This window comes from Lissotriton helveticus, chromosome 10 (assembly GCF_964261635.1).
Source record: "Lissotriton helveticus chromosome 10, aLisHel1.1, whole genome shotgun sequence".
Lineage (NCBI taxonomy): Eukaryota > Metazoa > Chordata > Amphibia > Caudata > Salamandridae > Lissotriton > Lissotriton helveticus.
The window spans coordinates 95,491,100-95,514,224 of record NC_136071.1 but is presented as its reverse complement, the minus strand read 5'-3'; the positions used below and the strand labels follow the sequence as shown (position 1 = coordinate 95,514,224).

Sequence of the window (23,125 nt, the reverse complement as noted above, 5' to 3'; positions counted from 1 at the left end):
TTTTATTTTTTGTCATTTTGGTCTTATTTAATGCTTCTCTTATTTTTAAAATTGGTTGTGATTTTTTTTTAAGTTTGGTGTACCTTTTTCTACCCTTAAGCACTGCCTAAATACTTTACACATTGCTTTTGATTTAATCCTGACTGATTTGTGTTACATTACCGGGTATTGAGCACAGGTTTCATTTAGTTAATTTGCATGACATCTAGCCTTCCACTTCTTCACCTCAAATAGTAATTCACTTTCCTACAGAAGGCAATGCTCTCACAGTGATAGCCAGCATTATGTCACATTGTGTTATGTAAGAAAACTTGTAAAGTGCTCATCCACCAAAGTTTACTTGGCGCTAAAGTAGCTAGTAGAGAGCGAGACAACTAATCCATGGGCTGATGGAATTGGCACCGTAAAGGTTATGAGCCTGTCTGACTAGCCAAATGTTTTAAAAGTCTTCCAGAATGAGAGAAACAAAGTTTTCAGTTGGAGATAATCCGGGAGGACATTCCATAGCGTACGTGCCTGAATGGAAAAGCTCCGACCACGCAGACCTTTCTTTGGCTATTTATGAATAACTAGGTAATTTAGTATAGTAGATCGGATTGTTCAGGGGGAGGTATAGTTGTCGATTTTCTTTTTCAGAAAGTGAGGGCCTAATCAACTGATTGACATAACAGTGATAGAGTGAATCTTCTGTTTCACTGGCAGCCAATCCAGTTGCCTTAATAGTAGTGTTACATGCGAGTTCCTAGGAAAGTTGTCAGTGAGGTGGGCAGCATCATTTTCGATCACTTGTAGCCTATGGATGGTATTGTTCGGAAGTTCTAAGTAAATGGAATTCACGTAACCTAATCTTGCTATAACAATTGCCATTACAATCGATTTTAAATCTCATAAAGATAGGAAAGGACTAATTTCTAATATTTTTTCACAGATAGCTACATTTGTTACACAATATTATGGCGGGGCTTAATGTTGAAGTGATGGGCAGCAACACCACTGATGTAAATATCCCAAGGGTGGATAGCATTACAGCGCTGTAAATAACTCCCTTCGGTAGGCACCATCATTGTGACAGAAGAGGACTATACAGCTGACATAGTGATGACAGCATCGGTTTCACTCATTAGAAAAGTACGCAGTGAGATTCCTAGGGTTCAGTAGAAGAAATGGCACTTCTATTTTGTCAGCTCGCAAGCTAGTTGAAGTTGAAATCTTTGTTGAGTACAGCGCTCCTTGCCGAAGGGTACTTGACTGGGATGGAGGGCTAAGGGTGCGTGGTCTTAGCTGGGAGTTTGAGTGGGCGGGAGTTGCTTCCTTACTTTGAAAGCACTCACAAAGTGTTGCTTAGGAGTTCATGGGTAGACTTATTGGTTGACAGGTGGAGTGAGATGGGAAAGCACAGGGAATGCAAAGTAGATTTGTTTAGCAGACTGGGAGGGTTAAAAAGGATAGTAACCAGCAATATGCCTTACCACACACATTCGGTGGTTTACTATCGAGACTAATACAACTTCCTTTATATTAGAAGTCATACTGTGTCTGTGATAAACCTTACCCCAGAGGTATCTTGAGAGTCTCTGTGTTTTCTTTCAAAAAATAAAAAAATAAATGCCTGCCTCTTTTGCATGCAATTCAGTCGTAAAAAAGGATGAAAAATCCAACTATGGAACCAAGAGACAGACACACAGCTGTTTTTGCGAGACCAAGGCCCCTATTAGGATGGCGGACGGATCGCCCCCGCCAGGCCGACAGTAGCCACAGCTGGCCTGGCGGGGGCGATCCGCCCGCCATCCTAGCCGGAATGACCCCCTGCCATATTAGTATGGCTGGGGGGTCGGCGGCGGATGGAAAGACCGTCTGCCGCTTTTCCGCACGGGGCGGAAAAGAGTTTATATGGTGGCGGTGTCTATCAGACACCGCCAGCCATATTACAATGGGCTTCTTCAGATGCCTTTCCGTAGCGGCAATGCTGCCACGGAAAAAAATGCGGAGTCTGCTTTGGTACCCCCCAGCAGTTCCACGCACAGCATGGCAGGCACTGCGCGGTGTGCACCGCCCGCCACAATGGTAGGAATGCAGGATGCGCCCGTCACTGTGGCGGGCGCATCCTACTGCTAGCCATGGGACCCCTGCCCTTATGGTGGGCGGTCCCTTTCACTGGTAGGATGACAGGCAGACAAAGTCTGCCCGTCATCCTAATGACCCCCCAAGTATCTAAGGAACCACATACCAGGAAAGGTCATATTCAGAAGGAGCCCAATTACAGTGATGCTTCATTCATCACCATGCTCAGTGATCTGGAGACACAGTCATACTTGGTACATCATAATTCAAATTTATTTGCAAAGATGACTGAGATACTTACCAGATCCTCTGCCCCATCCCGTCTTCACCAAGATCTCATACTTAAAGAAGCCGCTCTTGCCGCAGAACGGAATGACTCCCACCCGGTTCACATCGATAAGGTCCAGTTTGTGCACAATGATGGCTGCCACAGAGTACGTCACAAAACAGACAGCGCACGTAAGAAGGACAATGTAGTTAATTCCAGGAGGAGGAGGCTGCAGAATGAATCACACCACAATAAGTGAGATTGAACCCATGGCATTAAGCAAAACAAAACTGCGGCACAATCAATTTTATAGCATTTGAGTGTCAATACACTTCCAAATGAATGGTAAGAAACTAAACATTCAGAATTCTACAATGATCACTTAAAGGGGTAGGTAAATAAAATTGCTTAAGCCAGTTAACAATTTGCCCATTTGCATACCCGTTCCTAAAATACTGCACATAGGGCCAGTGCACAAATAATGGAGTCAGTAAAATTCATCACAAATTGTGCACCGACTTTTATGAAATCCATTTAGTTTTTTTGCACACCAGTCTTTGTGTTAATAGGTTGGTTCGCAAAAAAAAAAACAGAACGGAGTGGGTTGCAATTTGACCTACCTCATGAATGTTAATGTGTAGGTTACAAATTGCGACACACAATGATTTGCTGCATTCACAGGGATGGTGGCCTGCTAGGGTCAGACTGCTGGGGTCTATGATTGTTTTTGGAATGACTGCCTATACATAAAAAAAGTTTTTGTCAACATTCACAAAGGGGAAGGGGTCCCTTGGGGTCATCATCTTCATGTTTATAGAGGTAAAGTATTAACGTTTTGTGACTAGATTTCAGTTGTAAAACATTAATACATCCAACTGTAAATCAGTATTTGGAAGGGATGCCCTAAACTCACCCCTTCCAAATACCGGTTCAGTATGCAATCGCAAACCCAAACTGTGATACAGTACCGTGTTAGTGAATCACAATTTGGGTTTCTAACGCTCGTAAATGACCCAGTTTTGTGAATTGGACCTTTTGTGATACCAAAAATCATTTGTACATCTAGCCCTTATGGGCTATGATTCCAAACTGATAAGAATTATGGCTTTTTTATGGAACCTGAAGTAAGAAGTGCTTGGCTAATTGGCAATCCTGCTCAGATTAGAAAAATGAATCTTGGAGTTTACAAACTTCCTTTAGATCTAAATGTTGTAAGTAGAGTTTGGAGATTGGGCTTAGTGAGCATTTATGATATCTCTTGTCCTCATTCAATTATACATCATGGGCTAGATGTCGGTAAATGATATTTACTGATTCATAAATACCGAATTTTACCGATTCGGTATTTATGAATCGGTAAATATGAAGGGGGGAGATGTAGGTATTTCCAGATGTGGAAATACCGAATCGTTAAAATTCGGTATTTACCGATTCGGTAAATACCGAATCGGTATTCCCTATTGATTCCTATGGGCTGTGAAGCCCATAGGAATCAATGGGAAATACCGATTCGGTAATTACCGAATCGGTACATACCGAATCCTGGAAGGGTGCAGGGGGTGTCACTTTGACACCCTCTGGCACCCCACAAATAGGCATGTGCGCCATGTGGCACACAGACATGCCCTAAGGGCATGTCTGTCTGTCACATGGCTAGGTGTGCATGCACACATGTGCATGCACACCTGAATTCGGTATTTTAACACCCAATTGGATTGGGTGGTAAAATTGAATATGCTACTTACCAGTATGCATCTGTTCTTGGCATGTAGGGCTGCTAACATTCATATCTTTTGCATAGATCGCCGCCTAGTGTTGGGTCCGGATGATCGCACATTGTTGTCCTGGAAGAGTCTTCGAAGTATCCTGAGATAGGTGGCTCCTCCCCTGGACTACAGTGCGCATGGGCATCGGCTCCATCCCCAGATTGTTTTTAGCCATTGTGGCAGAAGATGGAGTGAAAAGTGTAAAGGATGTCCATGCTAATGATTGAATACAAGAGTATATCTGCAGCTGCGACAGGCACCGGGGAGGAGGGTGGGCGATATGAATGTTAGCAGCCCTACATGCCAAGAACAGATGCATACTGGTAAGTAGCATATTCAGTTCGAGGCATGTGGGCTGCTAAATTCATATCTTTTGCATAGAATACATAGCAGTCCCTCCGTTAGCGGCGGTTGCCTGTGCCAGCTGCAGAAACCTGAAAGAGTGTCTTGAGAACAGCCTGTCCTACAGCACATTGCTGCTTGGAATGCACATCAACACAGTAGTGTTTTGTAAAGGTATGTGGTGTAACCCACGTGGCTGCTCTGCAAATGTCTTCTAAAGGAATGTTCCCCAGGAAAGCCATGGATGCCCCCAATTTGCGTGTGGAGTGCGCTCTTGGGGGTATTGTTAAAGTACGCTTTGCTTTTTGATAACAGATTTGAATGCACTTAACAATCCACCTGGCTATTCCTGCTTTGGAAATAGGGTTGCCTTTGTGCTGTGGTGAGAAGGCAACAAAAAGTTGTTTTGTTTTCCTAAAGTGTTGTGTTTTGTCAATATAGTACATCAACGCTCTCCTAACATCCAATGTATGGAGCATTCTTTCTGCTACTGTTTGTGGGTTTTGAAAGAATGCGGGCAGGTCAATAGTTTGGTTGAGATGAAACTGTGACACCACCTTTGGAAGGAATTTGGGGTTAGTGCGTAGTACTACCCTATTTGGATGAATCTGTATGAATGGCTCTTGGATTGTGAGCGCTTGCAGCTCACTGACACGTCTCAGTGACGTAATAGCAATTAGAAAAGCCACTTTCCATGTGAGGAATTGTAGTTCACACGAGTGCTGTGGCTCAAAAGGTGGGCCCATCAGCCTGGTGAGGACCACATTGAGGTTCCATACCGGAGCTGGTGGTGTCCTTGGGGGAATGACCCGTTTCAGACCCTCTAGGAAGGCTTTAATGGCAGGCACCCTGAAGACAGAGAGATGCTGCCTGATAGGCGTCAATCCCAAGCCCCGCCCCCTTCGTACATTATGCTTATGAGTTAGCGGAATGTGTCTAACTAATTACTTGCATTTACGCATTTACGTTTATGTTCTCATTATGCAGTTATTCACTTATGCGTGTGATATCGTTTGCAGTGTTCTTAGCTTAGCATGTGTGCCACCATTTTGAATTATTTCTCTCTGCGTGCAAACTGTACTTGCTCATTCCCCCTCCCGTAGGAATAAGAATAATTCCTCGTGTCAGCATATATGCATTTCTTGGTTTACTGTAGCTGAAGCTCCTGCTAGCGAAACTCCTTATCAGGCCGTTCTCATGCGCTGGGGATGTAGCGGCCTGGCTCTGTGTCCTTGGGAGATGATAACAAGTGTTGCTATTGCAGGTGCAGATGCCTCTTGTATGAGGCCATTGTCCACACTCCTGGTGGACCAGTACTTTTCCATTATGGGCGTGTTTTACTCTGCCTTCTCGTAATATAATGTATCACCATGATGATGTGAGGCAGTCCTTCTCGGCACACTCCTAGGGGTGAGGTCGATATAGGGCCCTCTCATATGGGAGTTTGTGGCCTAATAAACTTGTTTTGTTTATTCTTCTCCACTGTCCGGCTGACTCATTTTGGGTAACTATAGGTGAGTGAGGTAAGTCACTCAGGTGGATTTGAGCCACGCTTATCAGATGGCGCCCGAACAGGGACTCCGCGATTAGGACCTTTCTCCCCCATAAGTGGGTAGCAGAAGGCCGGAGACCCCCTGGTCGGCACGGTGGGCCCGGGTACCCACTTTGATGCCGAGCTTGGTTCTCGCAGCGCTGCCCCACCCTGCTGATCGGAGGAGATCTCGGTCCATGATCCTACGCCGGAGTCCGGAAGGCGGAACCTTGGAGCTGACCGTGTTGGTCCAGCCAGCCGGAAGTGGAGAACGGTAGAGGTCGGGACCGCGCACGAAAGGTAAGTGGTCCGACCGGTGATTGAGGGGGCCGGAGTGCTCCGTGAGACCGGTGTGTCTCTGGTGATTGGAGGAGCCGGTGTGCTTCTGGGGCTAGTGTGCTCCGGGAAACTCAGGGCGTGGATAGCGCTCTGACAGACTTGATGGAGATTGGGGAACGAGGGTTTGTGAAAATCCGACTGGATAGTACTGCGGGTTGGTGAGCGGCTTGCTGCGCGAGGATTTTGGGCTCGCCCGAACACCTAATGTGGTGATTTAAGGGAGAGTGCCGGGTCCCACGTGGTGTGGCGCCTGCCGATTTGTAGTGCTGCCCGGGAAACGGATTGGTTTCCCAGTCTCGGAACAGCGGGTGTAGGCTGTTCAGTCTGCGGTAGTGTCCAGGTTTCCCAGGACTTGGTCGACGGGCCTTGTCCCATTTTGGTAACACGTGTTTTGGTACGGATTCTATTTGATTGATATATGTATATGATACTGTGAATTTTTACTGTGTTGTTGTGTGTTGTAAGAATACAAAATGCCGTGCTTTAGTAAATTGCGGTGTTTCGGGTGTTGTGATGAGGTTTCAGATGTGAGATTGGCTAAGAGCCAACCTGCCCCACAGGAAGGCTCTCCAAATTTCGACATGTACGTCAAACACGGCTTGCCTCCTATTTTGTTTTCCTCTTTATGGCATAAGTATACAATGGATAATGTGGATTTGCAGTGGCCCCTACTAGGCTCTTTTGACGCGGCAAAATTAGACTATTTACAAGACAAATTATTTGCTAGGCGCAGCCGCCAGAGTATGTTTGACTCTTTGCGAATGTGGCAGAAGGAGGCACGGGAACGGCAGATAAGGGAGGAGAAGGTTGCTCAGAAAAGATCGGCTCAGACTATGGCACAGAAGGCGAGGGAACACACTAAGAAAGAGAATGAGCTGCGGATTGAGCGAGCAGATAGGCGTTTTAGGTTATTGGAAAATAAGTGCTATGTGGTAAAGGAAGAGGATGTAGACGAGATGGAAGATATTTTGAGCGCCCGACCTCCTCCCCCATATGCTCCACCGCCGCTATACCCCGTGCTCGGAGATTCCGCCCCACAGGCGGTTGTTTCAGTTCCCCAAGTCAACGCCCCTCCCTTGTCCGGTACACCTGCTTCCTCTGCAGGGGGACCTACTTCCCCTTCTAACGCGGCACCCTTGCTCCCTTTCTCGGCGGCGAGCCCTGCGTCTGCTGCGCTATCCCCGGTGTTCTCTGCTGGCCCTGCTATCCCCACTGTTTCTGCCAGCGCCACCCCTCAGAGCGCGTTACGAACACCTGCTAGAGGAGCGGAGGGAGGACTACTCCATCAGGTACGAAAGTTACTCACACGTGCTACTGTACCCCTAGACGAGAAGACAATGGTAGCTAATCAAGCTTGTCAATGGGCCAGGAATAACATTTATTCACTAGAGGATATTTGGTCTACTATGAAGGATTATGAGCCTTTGATGCAGCAGCATGCTTTGTGGCACATGTCAACGACCTTAATAGCGTTATGGGAGCAGGGATATGGTGGTGAGGCGCCAGCGATCCTTCGCGACATTAAGGCTCATGCTTACAGGGCTAATACTGGAGCGGGGGAAGTGCTCCGTAGTTTGAGGTATTTGTTGGAGTACAGGAATGAGCTAACAGCAGCAGGTGAGACCCACTTCCCGGGGATACATCCAATGCGTGAAGTACACCCTATATTTCACCCTGAGGTATCTGAAATAATAGACCCGACCACCTTGGCAGTAACTAGACCACGGGTAGATGCTCATTTCCAAGAACAATGGGTGTATACGCCCTGGAAAAGGAGCGAGGTACTAGCTTTGAAGGCGCAGTTACCCGACTCTAGGAAAAATCCAACGGCTTATTACAAGGAATTAACAGAGGCAGCATCCTCAACAGTAATGACGTTAGGAGATATTGAACTGTTTTTCGGATTATTAGTCCCCGTGGATGTGTGGAGACAGGTGAAGGGTTCGGAACATAGAGAGGAGTTAGGCGGAACTTGGGCAGAATTTACAGATTGGGATAAGGAACGTAAGCCAGGCGAAAAGCCGAAACCTGAGATACTAGCATTACCCGGGCGCATAATTAAATATATGCATTCACTCATTCCTCCTAAAAAGGTGGATTGGGATAAGTTAACGGCTTGCAAACAGAAGAAGGATGAGGCAGTTTCAGATTTCTTCACCCGCTTTGAGGAAACGTTTATGGATTTTAGCGGACAAGATATCTCTCAAGATGGAGGGCTCCGTCTTTTTGTCAATAGATTCGTCACGAATCTGCTGCCAGAAATATCGGCCCGACTGCAAGCGTCTGAGAGTACATGGACAACATCTACCCCCTCAGGCATTTTGAGCATGGCCCAGTACTATGAACATAGAGAGAACGAGAATAAGGACAGGCAGGAAAAGAAGGCGAAAGATTTAAAGACGAAGGTTTTGTTGCAGCAAGTAGCGAAGGGCAGAGGACGGGGAGCCCCGCCTGTGTCAGGTGGACGGGGAAGTAGCTTTGGAAGGGGAGAGAGAAGAGAGCGTTTGGGACCCAACCAGTGCGCTAACTGCAAACAGGAAGGGCACTGGTGGAAAGATTGTCCACTACTACGGTCCCAGGCTGGACCTGGTAGGGGACGAGGTCGGGGAGATGCGAATAGAGACACTAGACAGTCCGAGGAGGGCAGGAGACCGGGAGGAAATTACTTTGACGGAGGAAAGGATAGACAACATTCTCAGAGAGAGGGTGATGATGGCAGGGATAGACAGTTCTACAATGATGCGTACGCCATGGATGATTTCACAGGATTTTCCTATAACTAGGACAGCGTAGGGCAGAGTGAGGGACCTGTTTCTGTGGATGTTGATCAACGTGGGCCTTATGTAACGGCAGACTTGTCGGGATCCCATCAGAAATTTTTATTGGATACAGGTGCTACGAAAAGTTCTGTAGCACGTTCTCAGGTTCCAGGGGCGGCTCTGTCTGGCAAGACTAACGTTTCAGTGGGGTTCTCTGGTACCCCGGTGGTTAGCCCCATCTCTAAGCCGTTGACACTTACGATTGGCCCCTTTACTGTTGACTCCCCTTTTCTCTTGACTTCGAATTGTGGTGAGAATTTGTTGGGTTTGGATTTATTGAAAAGATTGCATGCAACGATTTACTGCTCTCCGGATGGTGTGTACCTTACGATGGGTCCTTCTGTCGCGCGTGCGCAGCAATGTTTTTCAAAGGATGAGCCCCTCCCGGTTGAGTTCAGAGATGTCCCTCCGAGTCTGTGGGCCAGTAGCGATACTGATGTGGGAAAAATGGACATTGCACCGGTGTCCATAAATGTTAAGGTGGGAGCGAAACTGCCTCGCATACCTCAATATAAGATCTCTAGAGATGGAGAGAGGGCTCTGTTGCAGATTATACAGGATTTGATTGGATCAGGGGTGGTCGAGGAGACGGACTCGAATATCTGTAATAGTCCGATACTTCCGATACTTAAAAGGTCCTCGGGTGACACGGGTAAGAATACACCCGATGTCTATCGTTTTGTAATTGATTTACGCCATGTTAACAAAGTGGTTGAGCCCCAGTACCCAGTGGTTTCTGACATTACTACCATTTTGACTATGATACCTCCGTCAGCTAAATACTTTTCAGTGTTGGACCTTAAGAATGCGTTCTTCAGTATACCTGTACACACAGATAGCAGGTACCTCTTCGGATTCTCATTGGCTGGACGCAGTTTTAGATTTTGTAGAATTCCTCAAGGTTATACAGAAAGCCCAAGTATTTACAGCCAAGCATTAAAAGCACAGTTAGATGATTTGGAGCTCCCGCAAGGAAATGTCTTGTTGCAATACGTGGACGATCTTCTCATCGCCTCCGATACTGAGGAGGGGTGTCGTGAATCCACTGTTAAATTGTTACACCATTTAGCTCGTAAGGGACACAAGGTGTCTCTCCCTAAATTCCAATACTGTCGACAGGAGGTCACTTACCTCGGTCACCTCCTATCGAAGGACGGGAGAAGGCTGACACCAGAACGCGTTAAGGCAATAACTAACATGGCAGTACCCAAAACACAGCGAGAGGTGCGAGCATTCTTGGGTATAACATCGTACTGTCGTCAGTGGATACCCAATTATGCTTTACTAACAAAACCCCTGCTATATCTGACCACGAAAGAGGTGTGTGAGCCCCTACCTTGGACACCTGCATGTCAAGAAGCATTTGAGTTGTTGAAGACTGCTCTATGTTCTGCACCTGTTTTGGGAACACCCAATTACCAGAAGCCTTTTGTACTCTATGTGCACGAGGCGGAAGGTTGCGCGTTGTCTGTCTTAACACAAGATTTTGGAGGGAAACAGAGACCGTGTGCTTACTTCTCTGCAATGCTCGACAATGTGGCAAGAGCGCTTCCGAGCTGTCTAAAGGCTACAGCGGCTGCTGCAGTCTCGATAAGACAATCGGCAGGGCTCGTACTGGGTTCAGCTCTTACGGTAATGGTGCCACATGCAGTGGACATTTTACTAAACAGGACACAGACGCAGCATTTAACTAGCGCTCGTCTGACAGGGTATGAGATGACATTATTTGCCCCACATGTGACGATAAAAAGATGCGCTACCCTGAATCCGGCCACACTGTTGCCTCTCCCTTCAGATGAGAAAGATGGTGAAGTGCATGACTGCCTGTTCCGAACAGAGGAGGAAACAAAAGGGAGAGTAGATTTGACGGATAAGCCCCTAGATGACTCTGACGGAGAGTTGTATGTTGATGGGTCTTGTTTTAAACTAGCGGACGGCACCACAACAGCAGCATATGCAGTCACGACATTACAAACAGTGGTGGAAACTTCTAGAGTCCCGTACAACTCAGCCCAAGCTGCCGAGATAATAGCGTTGATGCGTGCATGTGAACTGAGTGAAGGATTGGATGTGAACATTTATACTGACAGCCAATACGCCTTTGGCGTGGCTCATAGTTATGGAAGATTGTGGGCAGAGAGGGGATTTTTGACATCACATGGACAACGAATTCAACATGGCCCATTGATATTGCGCCTGTTGACGGCCCTAACGCTTCCCAGAAGATTAGAAGTCATAAAGTGCAGGGCACACAAAGCGGTGGTTGATGATGTAGGGCGGGGAAATGCGTTTGCAGATCAGACAGCCAAAGAAACTGCCAGGAACAGACTCCCGCGAATGTTTGTGGCTGGACCGGCTAGATGGACACCAGACATTAATATGTTTACAGATACTGTACAGAGTGTGCGGAACATACAGGAGAAAGTGGCTGAGGAGGAGCTAAGGGAATGGAAGGATGGAAAGGGACAGTTGGATTCGGATGAGTGTTGGACGGATGTGACGGACAAAAGACGATGGTTGCTCCCAAATGCATATGTCCTCCCAGTGGTGACAATGGCTCATGGACCGGCTCATATAAGCGCCAAAGGAATATGTAAATTATTAGACCCAGTATGGAGTAATAAGAACATTTCCAGGGTGGCCACACGCATGGTACAACAGTGTATGATTTGTTTACGACACAATCCTGGGAAGGGAACACCTGTCCCTGTGGGTAATTTTGCACCCCCAACATACCCCTTTGAAGTAATACAGATGGATTACATTGAAATGGAAAGAGTGAACAACCTTAAGTATGTACTTGTGGTGGTGTGCGCATTCAGTAGGTGGGTGGAGGCCTTTCCAACAAAAGACTGTACAGCCATGTCGACAGCTAAAATGTTGATCAAGGAATACTTTAGTAGGTTCGGGTTACCTAGGGTGATCTGGAGTGATAACGGTACATCCTTCAATGCAGAACTGATGAAAAATATATGCAAGGGACTACAAATCTCTCAAAAATTCCACGCAGCCTTACACCCACAGGCTGCGGGTTTGGTTGAAAGATTTAATGGTACATTGAAATTGAAAATGGCCAAGATACAGGAAAGTACTGGGTTGCGCTGGCCAGACGCTCTTCCCCTTGCTCTACTCTCCACCCGAGTTACAGTAAATTCCAAGACAGGTGTTTCTCCCCACGAAGTTGTATTCGGCAGGCCAGCAAATGTGTGGGGAGTTCCTAGACCTAAATGTTTCTCAGAGATAGAATATCCTCTGTTGACAGACTACTTGTATGCTTTGACTAAAGATCTCCATTCTGTTCATCAGCAGGTAGCAGACACACTGAAGCCGCTGCCTGAGGGGCCCAGCCACGGCATCAACCCAGGGGACTGGGTCGTCATTAAGAAGTACCAGCGGAAGTCCTGTTTGGAGCCCAGGTGGTCTGAGCCGCGGTTGGTGCTGCTCACCACCCGCACCGCACTTCGAGTGGAGGGCCGTAAAGCGTGGACGCACGCCTCTCACGTGAAGAAAGTTCCACTGCCTTTGCCCTATGATGCCTGGGTAAGAGGTGGCATTGCAGATCACGAAACAGAATCGTTGCCTAAGTATCTCCCTTTCTCTGATGCTGTGTTGATTGGGGAGGAGCACGACGACAAAGCACGGAAGCGAGCCCTGAGTACGAGTAGCGAGGCTTCTATCGGTCACGGTGCTCCAGTGACCGAAGCCACCTCTTTTCCAAACGATCCACCAATTCTGTTTTCAGACCACGAAGTGCGAGGGAGCACTCGCTATAACTTGCGGCCCAGGAAAGAGAGGCAAACGCATTGAGCACTGGAAGAAGGGCTGAGATAGGGATAGGAGTGGACTATAGTGGATAGGTTAGTGTAGCAATAGGGATGGACTGCTGAAAGGAGCCCTGGTGCACTTCTGAGACATTGCTTCTGAGACATTGCTGGATGGAACATTAGAGTTGAACGTGGGCCCAAGTTTAGTGCTCCTGAGTCACTGCAGTTGTGTGACTCCGTCGAGGGAATAGGGTTTGCGAAGTTGAGAGCCTGCCTATGAGGCTTTAACGGACATAGGGAGAACAGCCCATCGAAGGGTGAAGAACCCCTCTGGCCGGTTTTGGAGTGTTTGAACTTTTAGTAGTGTCCCTAGTTTTTGAACTTTTAGGATATCCCTTGCCCCGTTCTTTAGCAGAAATGTACCCTTTTGGTCGTCCAATACCCGATGAAGAACAGCCTTTTGCTGCTCCCCGCAGACCAGAACCAGATTCACCATGGCGTGCCCTATCACGAAAAAGTAAAATTGTGGTTATTGTGGTGCTCATTATCGTCTTTCTGATCATGCTTGGAATACTGTTTTTTCTAGACAAAGCTTACCCAGTCCACAAAATGGTCTCTACCCCTTCTCCCTTACCAGAACATAATATGGTTACTGTCGATTATGGTGAACAATGTATGAGAAAAGGTTACCGTGATAATGTCTTCATAAAAACGTTACATCATGCACACGCTGTATACAATGTGACAGATTGCTGGGTATGTGGGTTGCTCCCTTCTGCAGCGTATAAGAAGGACAGGTTATTGGCACTGCAATTGACCCCTGTGAATAGCTGTGTGGGCTGGTATACCTTGATAGGTAGGGTGAAGTTTTTTCAGCAGCCTGACTCTCTCACCCCACGACTCCCTGACAGTAAGTCTACACTGACGATGCGGGTACGCCCTTTGCCTCCCTCATCCCTTGGACGATTATTTACTGATGGACGTTTTGACCAAACATTTTTAGAGACTTGCTCGAAAAAGTTGGACAAGTTTCTGATACCTAATGACACTGATAAGATACGAGAGAGTTTTCTACAGTTAAACTCTTCTCTAGCATACCGACGCCCTCCTGCTACAAACAGTAGTGGTCATTCTATAGTGCCCCTAGCAGTAGTGGGACCATCACCTTATTTCTGTATAAAGGGTAGAGGTCCGATAAAGGTGGGTGATAGCGTTTGTAATGTGACTACCTCGATTAGGTTGACCCTTAGCCCTTCGCTTGTCACTCCCCCTAATGTCTACTTTGTGTGTGGAGATAACGGGTACCTGTGGTTGCCTGAGGGTTGGGGTGGGACATGTTACCTAGCGTATTTACTCCCTCCTGTTTATGTAGCACCTTCAGATTATCATAAGACACATAGGAGGTTTGACGCGGGGCAAGGACAGCGAAAAAGGAGGGATCTTCAAGTTGATGATGTTGATCAGACAGACACCGCTGGGCAGCAGTTTAATGATTTCTCTAAAGGCCTGTTGCCATTCTGGGGTCCTATTTTTAATAGTAGGTCCATCAGACGTCTTTCACGGGTTATGGAAAAGGTAGTGAACACTGAAGCTGATATTGCAGCTAACATGTCACTAGAGATGCAGGCTATGAGATTATTTACGATCCAGAATAGAATGGTTCTTGACGTCATCCTGGCAGATAGGGGTGGAGCTTGCCGCGTCATTGGGACGTCTTGCTGCGTGTATATTCCTGACTCCGCCCCGACAGTTAACTTGGCTGTGCAGAAACTTCATAGGTTGGCCGCTGAACTTCATCAAGATAATGGTACCTGGTCTCTACAGACATGGTTGTGGGGTCTTTTCTCTTCCTGGGGTTGGAAAATATTCATGGTCATTATTGGTGTTATAGGTTTTCTACTGTCATGCTGCCTCTGCGTTTACTGCCTTCCCCCCTGTTGCTCCATGTGTGCCAGCAATATGAAAAAGTCTACGAAAAGATTGAAACAATACCCTGTCTCCAATGCTGTTGAGCTTACTGATGCGAATTGGTTGATACTGATTCAGGATGATGTTCTGGTTTAAGTATGTTTTTCCAGTTTTTCCCTGCCCATAGATTTTTGCTGTAAAGGCCCTCCTTTTGGTTAATAAATGGAAACAAACGTGTTAGCCACAGTCCGCTAAAAGGAGGGTCTGATAGGCGTCAATCCCAAGCCCCGCCCCCTTCGTACATTATGCTTATGAGTTAGCGGAATGTGTCTAACTAATTACTTGCATTTACGCATTTACGTTTATGTTCTCATTATGCAGTTATTCACTTATGCGTGTGATTTCGTTTGCAGTGTTCTTAGCTTAGCATGTGTGCCACCATTTTGAATTATTTCTCTCTGCGTGCAAACTGTACTTGCTCATTCCCCCTCCCGTAGGAATAAGAATAATTCCTCGTGTCAGCATATATGCATTTCTTGGTTTACTGTAGCTGAAGCTCCTGCTAGCGAAACTCCTTATCAGGCCGTTCTCATGCGCTGGGGATGTAGCGGCCTGGCTCTGTGTCCTTGGGAGATGATAACAAGTGTTGCTATTGCAGGTGCAGATGCCTCTTGTATGAGGCCATTGTCCACACTCCTGGTGGACCAGTACTTTTCCATTATGGGCGTGTTTTACTCTGCCTTCTCGTAATATAATGTATCACCATGATGATGTGAGGCAGTCCTTCTCGGCACACTCCTAGGGGTGAGGTCGCTATAGGGCCCTCTCATATGGGAGTTTGTGGCCTAATAAACTTGTTTTGTTTATTCTTCTCCACTGTCCGGCTGACTCATTTTGGGTAACTATAGGTGAGTGAGGTAAGTCACTCAGGTGGATTTGAGCCACGCTTATCATGCCTGTTCTGAAGATAAGCCGCTATGGCGGATAGATGTATCCGAATGGAAGTGTACGCTAGATTGCACTTGTAAAGATGTAACAGATAGCAGATGATGTTAGGTATAGAGGCATCTAGCGGGTTTATGTTATTGGCTGTACAGTGAATGACGAAACGCTTCCATTTTGCGGCATAGCATGCTCTGGTAGTGGGCTTTCTTGCCTCTTTGATGATGTCCATGCATTCCGGAGGTAAGTGAAGGTAGCCAAACTCTAGGACTTCAGGAGCCAGATCGCCAGGTTGAGCTGTTGTGGATCTGGATGCTGAATGTCGCCATGGTTCTGCGTCAAGAGCCTGGGTGTTAGCCGCAGCCTTTGATGCGGCACCACTGAGAGTTCCAGAAACGTGGTGTACCATGGTTGGCGTGCCCACGTTGGAGCAACTAGGATGAGTGTAATCGAGTGCTGCCGTAGCTTTCTTGCCACCAGCGGTATGAGAGGTGCTGGGGGAAAAGCGTATGCAAATTTGCCTGACCAGTTCATCCATATCGCATTCCCCTGCGACTGTGGGTGAGGGAACCTGGCGGCAAAGAGTTGGCATTTTGCGTTTTCCCTTGTGGCAAACAGGTCTATCTCTGGATGCCCCCACTGCTGGAAGTATGGGTGGAGTACTGATGGATGTAACTCCCACTCATGCATTTGATGGCTGTATCTGCTGAGCAGATCCGCCATCTGATTGTCCTTGCCCGGGAGGTGTTCTGCCATGAGGAAAATGTTCCTCTGAATGGCCCACTTCCACATGCTCTGAGCCAGATGAGACAGCTGTGGCGAGTGGGTGCCTCCCTGCTTTTGAATGTAGTACATCGCCGTCATGTTGTCCGTCCGGACTAACACTACCTTGTTGCCCAGGTGTACATTGAAGGACTTGAGCGCCATGAAGATTGCCATCAGTTCTAGATAGTTGATGTGCATCTTCTGTTGCTGCGTCGTCCATAGTCCCTGCACAGTGTAATTGAGCACATGAGCTCCCCATCCGTGGAGAGATGCGTCCGTTGTCAAGATAATCTGTGGCACTGGCTCCTGGAACGGTCGGCCCTTGCAAAGGTTGTGTGGATTCCACCAATGCAGAGAGTTGTATGCCCGACCGGTAACCAACACTAGGTCTGTCAGTTGTCCCCGAGCCTGTGTCCACTGATTTGCTAAACATTCTTGGAGCGGACGCATGTGCAACCTTGCGTGAGGGACTATGAAGATGCAGGAGGCCATCATGCCTATCAACTGCATGAACACTCTCGCTGGAAGGGAGTGTTGTGGTCTGAACTTTTGGATCAGAGACTGGATGCTGTCTATCCTGACCTTGTTTGGCTGAGCCATAGCAGTCAGGGTATTGATTGTTGCACCCAGAAACTGCCGCACATGTGCTGGTTGAAGGTGCGATTTTGGATAGTTCAACGAGAAGCCCAGGCTGTGAAGGAGGTGAATGGTGGTCGACATGTCCGCGGCGCACTGGTGTTCCGACTTCGCTTGAACGAGCCAGTCGTCCAGGTAGGGGTAGACATGTATGTTCTGCCTCCTGAGATGCGCCGCTACCGTCGCCAGACACTTGGTAAACACTCTGGGGGCGGTGGTCACTCCGAAGGGTAGGACTTTGAACTGATAATGCCTGCCTTGGATGGTGAACCTGAGATACTTTCTGTGGGACGGGTGTAGTGGTATGTGGAAATAAGCATCCTTGAGGTCTAAGGTTGCTAGGAAGTCCCCTTGGTTTAGCAAGGGAAGAATCTGTTGCAGTCTAAGCATATGGAAATGCTCTGACAGAATATACAGGTTGAGGGGGCGCAGATCCAGAATGGGTCTGAGGGATCCGTCCTTCTTTGGAATAAGGAAGTACAGGGAATAGACTCCTGTGCCTTCCTCTTCCACAGGCACGAGCTCGATTGCGCCTTTTTGCAGCATCACCACTACTTCTTGCTGCAATAAGTGCAAGTGCTCTGCGGACATAGGACGTTGCCTTGGTGGAATGTTGGGTGGAGTGGACGTTAACTCTAGACAATAACCGTACTGGATAAGTTGCCGCACCCACCTGTCTGTGGTGATGTTTGTCCAGACTGGCAGGAACTGCTGGAGTCTTCCCCCGACAGGTGTTAGATGGTCGGGGGGCAGTGACAGGGAGTCACTGTTTGTTTGGGGCAGAGGAACGGGAGTTGTTGTTGCCTCTGCCACGTCCCCTGGTGCTGTTTCCTCGATAACCCCCCTTATTCTGCTTGGGGTACGAGGACTGTGCTCCACCTTTAGTGAACTGTGATTGTTGACCCATCTGTCCTCGGGTAACACCACGTGCACCTGAGCGACGAAAAGTGTTCCCCCGGAACTGTTGCGACTGAAGGGCCCCCATAGACTTCGCTGTTTCGTTGTCTTTTTTAATTTTTTCGAGGGTGGTGTCAACATCAGGACCAAACAATCTATCAGGATTGACGGGCTGGTTTAGTATGGTCGTTTGAATGTCTAGTTTAAACCCTGATATGCGTAGCCACGCTAGTGTTAACTGCCCTAGCTGCTGTGTCTGCTGCATCAAGTGCACACTTTATTGCTGCGTTGGAGATGAGTTTTCCCTCTTCTATGAGCAGTTTAGTACCCTCCTGAAACTGCGTAGGCAGGTGTTGAACTAGTTGCTCTAGGGTGTCGTAATGCGCCCTGTCATAGCGTGCCAATAGCGCTTGTGTGTTGGCTATGCGCCAGAAATTGGCAGCTTGCGCAGCTACTCTTTTGCCCCCTGCCTCAAGCACTTTAGACTCCTTGTCTGGGGGAGGAGCTTCACCCGTCGTCTGAGAGTTCGCACGTTTGCGGGCATTGGCGACCACAAGAGAGTCCAGAGGCAACTGTCCCCGAATATATGCTGGGTCTGCAGGTGCTGGTCTGTATTTCTTCTCGATGCGTGGGTTGACCACTCTCGCTCTAGTTGGCTCCTTAAAGATTTCCGCAGCATGTTTAAGGACACCCTTGAGCATAGGAAGTGTTTTTACTGTTCTTTCAGAGACAGAAAAAGTGTCAAATAGAAAATCTTCCTCCACTGGGTCAGCATGCATGTCGACGTCATGATTAGCAGCTGCCCGTTCAATAAGTGCATGAAATCCTGCAGCATCCTCTGTGGGGGATGCACGTGCACTGAAAAACTGTGGGTCCTGCCCCAACTGCTGGTGTCCATGGTCACCTGTGTCATCATATGAATCCTGTTGTGCATCAGAGTCATTGATGGGGAAATTGTACTGGTCATCTTGTTCCCCTTCCTCTCCCCCAGAGTGATCAGGGGAAGGTGTTGGACTCCTCCTAGGCGGAGGCAGGAGAGGTTCAACCAGGCTAGGAATGTCTTGTGCAATCCTTTTCTTCTTAAGTGGAATAACATAGGAATCCACTGGTTGTGAAGTGATTTTCCTTTTATAAAGGGTCAACTTGCCCGTGTCCGCGTCGATGTAACGCTCAGATTCGTCTTCTGAGTCGTGTTGTCGACCCAAAATCACACTTGACGTTGAAGAGTCTGATGTCTTCGGCGCCGTCCTTAGTGCAAAGGCTTTGGGAGTCTCCTTTGGTGGCAGAATGTATAGAAGCTTGGCAGCAGGCTTCGTAGGTACGTCTATCGGCTTCTGTGGCGCCGACGCGGGAGCCGACGGCGCCAAGGCCTTCTCACGAATTCTTTGCAGTGAACCTGCAATGTGAGATGCGCCACTCACCAAGGCACCTGGCGCTGACGAGGAGGTCGCCAATGGTCCTTGGCCTCCGACGTTCTGTGGGTCCTTAGGAGGCTTAGACGTCGATGCCGCCTTAGACACGGAGTCCTTGGACTTATGAGTAGAACCTCCGCTTTTGGATGCGAGGGACTTCGCAGACTCCTCCAACGGTGCCCCTGTTGGCACCGGATGTTTGTCAACGACTTTAGTGGACTTCGTTGGTGCCGACCCGGTCGACCCCTGACGGATGACCTTCTTAGAGGTGGCGTCCCCCACCGATGACTTTGGCACTGTCGAGTCGACAGTCTTCTTCGACTTCTGTTGCCCGGAGGTCAACGGAGCCGATGATGTAGTAAGCTTCTGCGCTTTGGATGGAACGTCCGCCATCTTAGGTGCACTCGAATCCGGCAGTTTCGGTTTCGATTTTGCGTCGGCCATTTTAGGCGCCGTGGATACCGAAGGTTTCGGTTTCGATATGGGCTTCGTAGCCGCCGCAGATATGTCCGTGGCCGGGCCTGAAGGCGGGGCCGTGGCTTGCGGTGCAGGGTCTTGGGTGAGGCCGAGTGGCGAACCCGTGACCTGAGCCTGATCCGTGTAACTTTCGGGGCATAGCTCATCCCCTGAGCTATCTTCGGCGGCCCCATAAACTTCTTCGTCGTCCCCTACCTCGTCGACGTATTCAAGGTCTTGGTCCAAGACCCCGTCGCCCTCTTCGGGATGATCGGCTCCGACCTCCGACGCGGGCGGTGAGATCTGAAGAGGATGGCGTAGGCTCTCCTCTTCCTGGTCGTCGAAGATGTTGTCGGGGGCTGGGGCCGCTCGCTGGGCCTCAAGGCGCACTGCGCGCCGAAGCTTGAGCGTCTTCTTTGACCTGAACTTGGAGCAGGCCATGCAGTTCTCCTCGTTATGGTCGGGCGAGAGGCATTTATTACAGACCGGGTGTACGTCGATATGTGGGTACTTGGACCCACAGACGGGACAGTATTTAAACGGGCTCCGGTCCATGTTGAAAAGTCGTGGTCTTGCTGCGATGAGGAGGCCTCGATTTCCGGAGAGTAAAATCGACTCCGCAGATTCCGACTCAAAGAGACGGGAGAAACTCGAGACCGTACGCCAAACAATACCGACGTAACTAAGGCCTTTTGGCCTTAAAGAGTAAGTTTTTTCTCGGTTCCGACAGAGAGACGTCGAGACCGCATCCGAACCCAATGGCGGAAAAAAACAATCTGGGGATGGAGCCGATGCCCATGCGCACTGTAGTCCAGGGGAGGAGCCACCTATCTCAGGATACTTCGAAGACTCTTCCAGGACAACAATGTGCGATCATCCGGACCCAACACTAGGCGGCGATCTATGCAAAAGATATGAGTTTAGCAGCCCACATGCCTCGAACACCGAATTTGTAGGGCCTTTGGGACTCAGAAGAGTCCCACCTACATCTGAGATTTACCGAATCGGTAAAAATACCGATTCGGTATTTTACAGAATCGGTAAATTTACCGAATCGGTAAATTTACCGATTCTGTAAAAATATGCCCCTACATGCCAATACTTAAATACCGGTCGGTAACGGCCGAAATCGGCCGTTACCGACCGGTATTTTGGCTCCTACATCTGGCCCCATAAATCTAAATTGTTCCGCAATGAAATAGCCATAGTTTCCTGATTTGACACTAGATTACCACAATATCGAAAACAAATTAACAGTGTGAACCACTGAGTCAATACTATGTTATTAAGAAGATTATCCTTTTCAATATCTGGGGCCAGATGTAGGTGGCCATTTACCGACCGGTAACGGCCGATTTTGGCCGTTACCGATCGGTAAATGGGTGACAGGTATGTAGGGGGCATTTTTTTACCGAATCGGTAACATTACCGAATCGGTAATTTTACCGATTCGGTAAAATAAAAATTCAGTAAATTTACCGATTCTGAGGCACCCAGATGTAGGTGGGACTCTTCTGAGTCCCAGAGGCCTTACCAAATCGGTATTTTACCATCAAATCCAATTTGATGGTAAAATACCGATTCCGGTGTGCATGCACATGTGTGCATGCACACCTATGCCATGTGACAGGCAGACCTGCCCTTAGGGCATGTATGCCTGCCACATGGCACCCGAACCTGTTTTGGGGGGGCCAGAGGGTGTCAAAGTGACACCCCCTGCACCCTTGTGAAAATCGGTATTTACCGATTCGGTAAATACCGAATCGATAATGCCCATACATTCCTATGGGCTTCAAAGCCCAAAGGAATGAATGGGCATTACCGATTCGGTATTTACCGAATCGGTAAATACCGAATTTTAAAGATTCGGTATTCCAGCACATCTGGAATACCTACATATCCACCCCTCAGATTTACCGATTCTTAATTACCGAATCGGTAAAATTCGGTAATTTTCGGTAATTAAGAATCGGTAAATCTATTCTACCTACATCTGGCCCCTGGTAATGTAAACAGTTCTCACTAACACTATGGGGCAGATTTTGTTGGAGGGCAGTTATGAGAGTCCCCTTTGCTCTGCTATTCACTTTGCTACCCTATTTTAAGGTGGTAAAAAGTTGTCTAACCAACATCAAAAGTTTCACCTGCTCATCCATCATGTGGGCTGTGTAGATGATACTTAAAGTGATGGTGGACAAGCTGGGCAATTTAGGCAGGTCAGACTGCCGCACTTTGGCTTCTCAAACTCCATGAAAAACCATCATGTCAACCCTGGGGGGCTTCAACAGAATGACGTAGAAATTTGCAGCATGGCATGAACACTTGTAATAATGATATTTAATGTGGTTGCGTGGCTTGGGCGGACAGAGAAAAATTGTGCAGTGTACACAAATGCTAATAGAATGGCAAAGTTGTAGATGACTTATCTTCAGAACCTATATGAACAGAGCTACAGAGATAAAGAAAGACAAATAAAGCTTATAATTATAGAATATCATCTGAAATAAATATTGTGTCCTCAATTTTGTTTACAAAAATGCTGTTCCACTGGGTGTATGTTCTCTATTGTAACTCAATAGAGCTATATTTAGGACACAATATTAATGTCAGACTATATTCTCACAACAATATTCTGGTACTGCACCTGTCAACCTAGGATTTTGGTCATCCTTTTCATTAGGGGGTATTAATGGAACATTAAGAATTCCCTTAGTGCTTAGTTCACACCAGGATCCTGATGAGAAGGAAATGCTCTGTGAGTCTCTCTTAACAAACAGGCAGTCTGAATAGGTTGCCTCTTGGGTGGTAATGCAGTAGATTACCTCCTGGTTGTCAGTGCAAGCTGCAGTCCTAATGCAAAGCATCATGATACTTACAGGATGCACTAGATATGGTATTGTATGTTTCCTGTTTTCATTTTTAGAAGTTATCACTAACTTGCGTAAAGTTCGAGACTTTGTCGTCAATTTATATTTTTAGAACTCGGCTTCTAAGCTATCCAGGGGTTAAAGCACTGAGTTATAATAATTTAGTGAACTGAGCACTGAAGCCGAATATCCTGTAAAAATGCTTAAACATTTCCAATCATTACATAAAATAAATCTCTACAATATGAAACCAGCAACATAGAGGTAAAGTTACAACTTATTAAGTATAAATAGTCTTTTATTCTGTAGCTAGCTTTATTTTTCTTACACACATATAATTTAAAAATATAGT

The 23,125-nt window shown here is 47.5% G+C and overlaps 1 protein-coding gene across 1 annotated transcript in view; it reads right to left on the bottom strand.

The window, feature by feature from the left end:
- Positions 1-23,125, bottom strand: part of PKD1 (polycystin 1, transient receptor potential channel interacting) — a 464,326-nt gene that overhangs the window by 79,951 nt on the left and 361,250 nt on the right. The window contains exon 26 of the mRNA XM_078664851.1: positions 2,363-2,558. Coding sequence (XP_078520977.1) covers positions 2,363-2,558 — 196 coding nt within the window. The remainder of the gene's footprint in view (positions 1-2,362; positions 2,559-23,125) is intronic.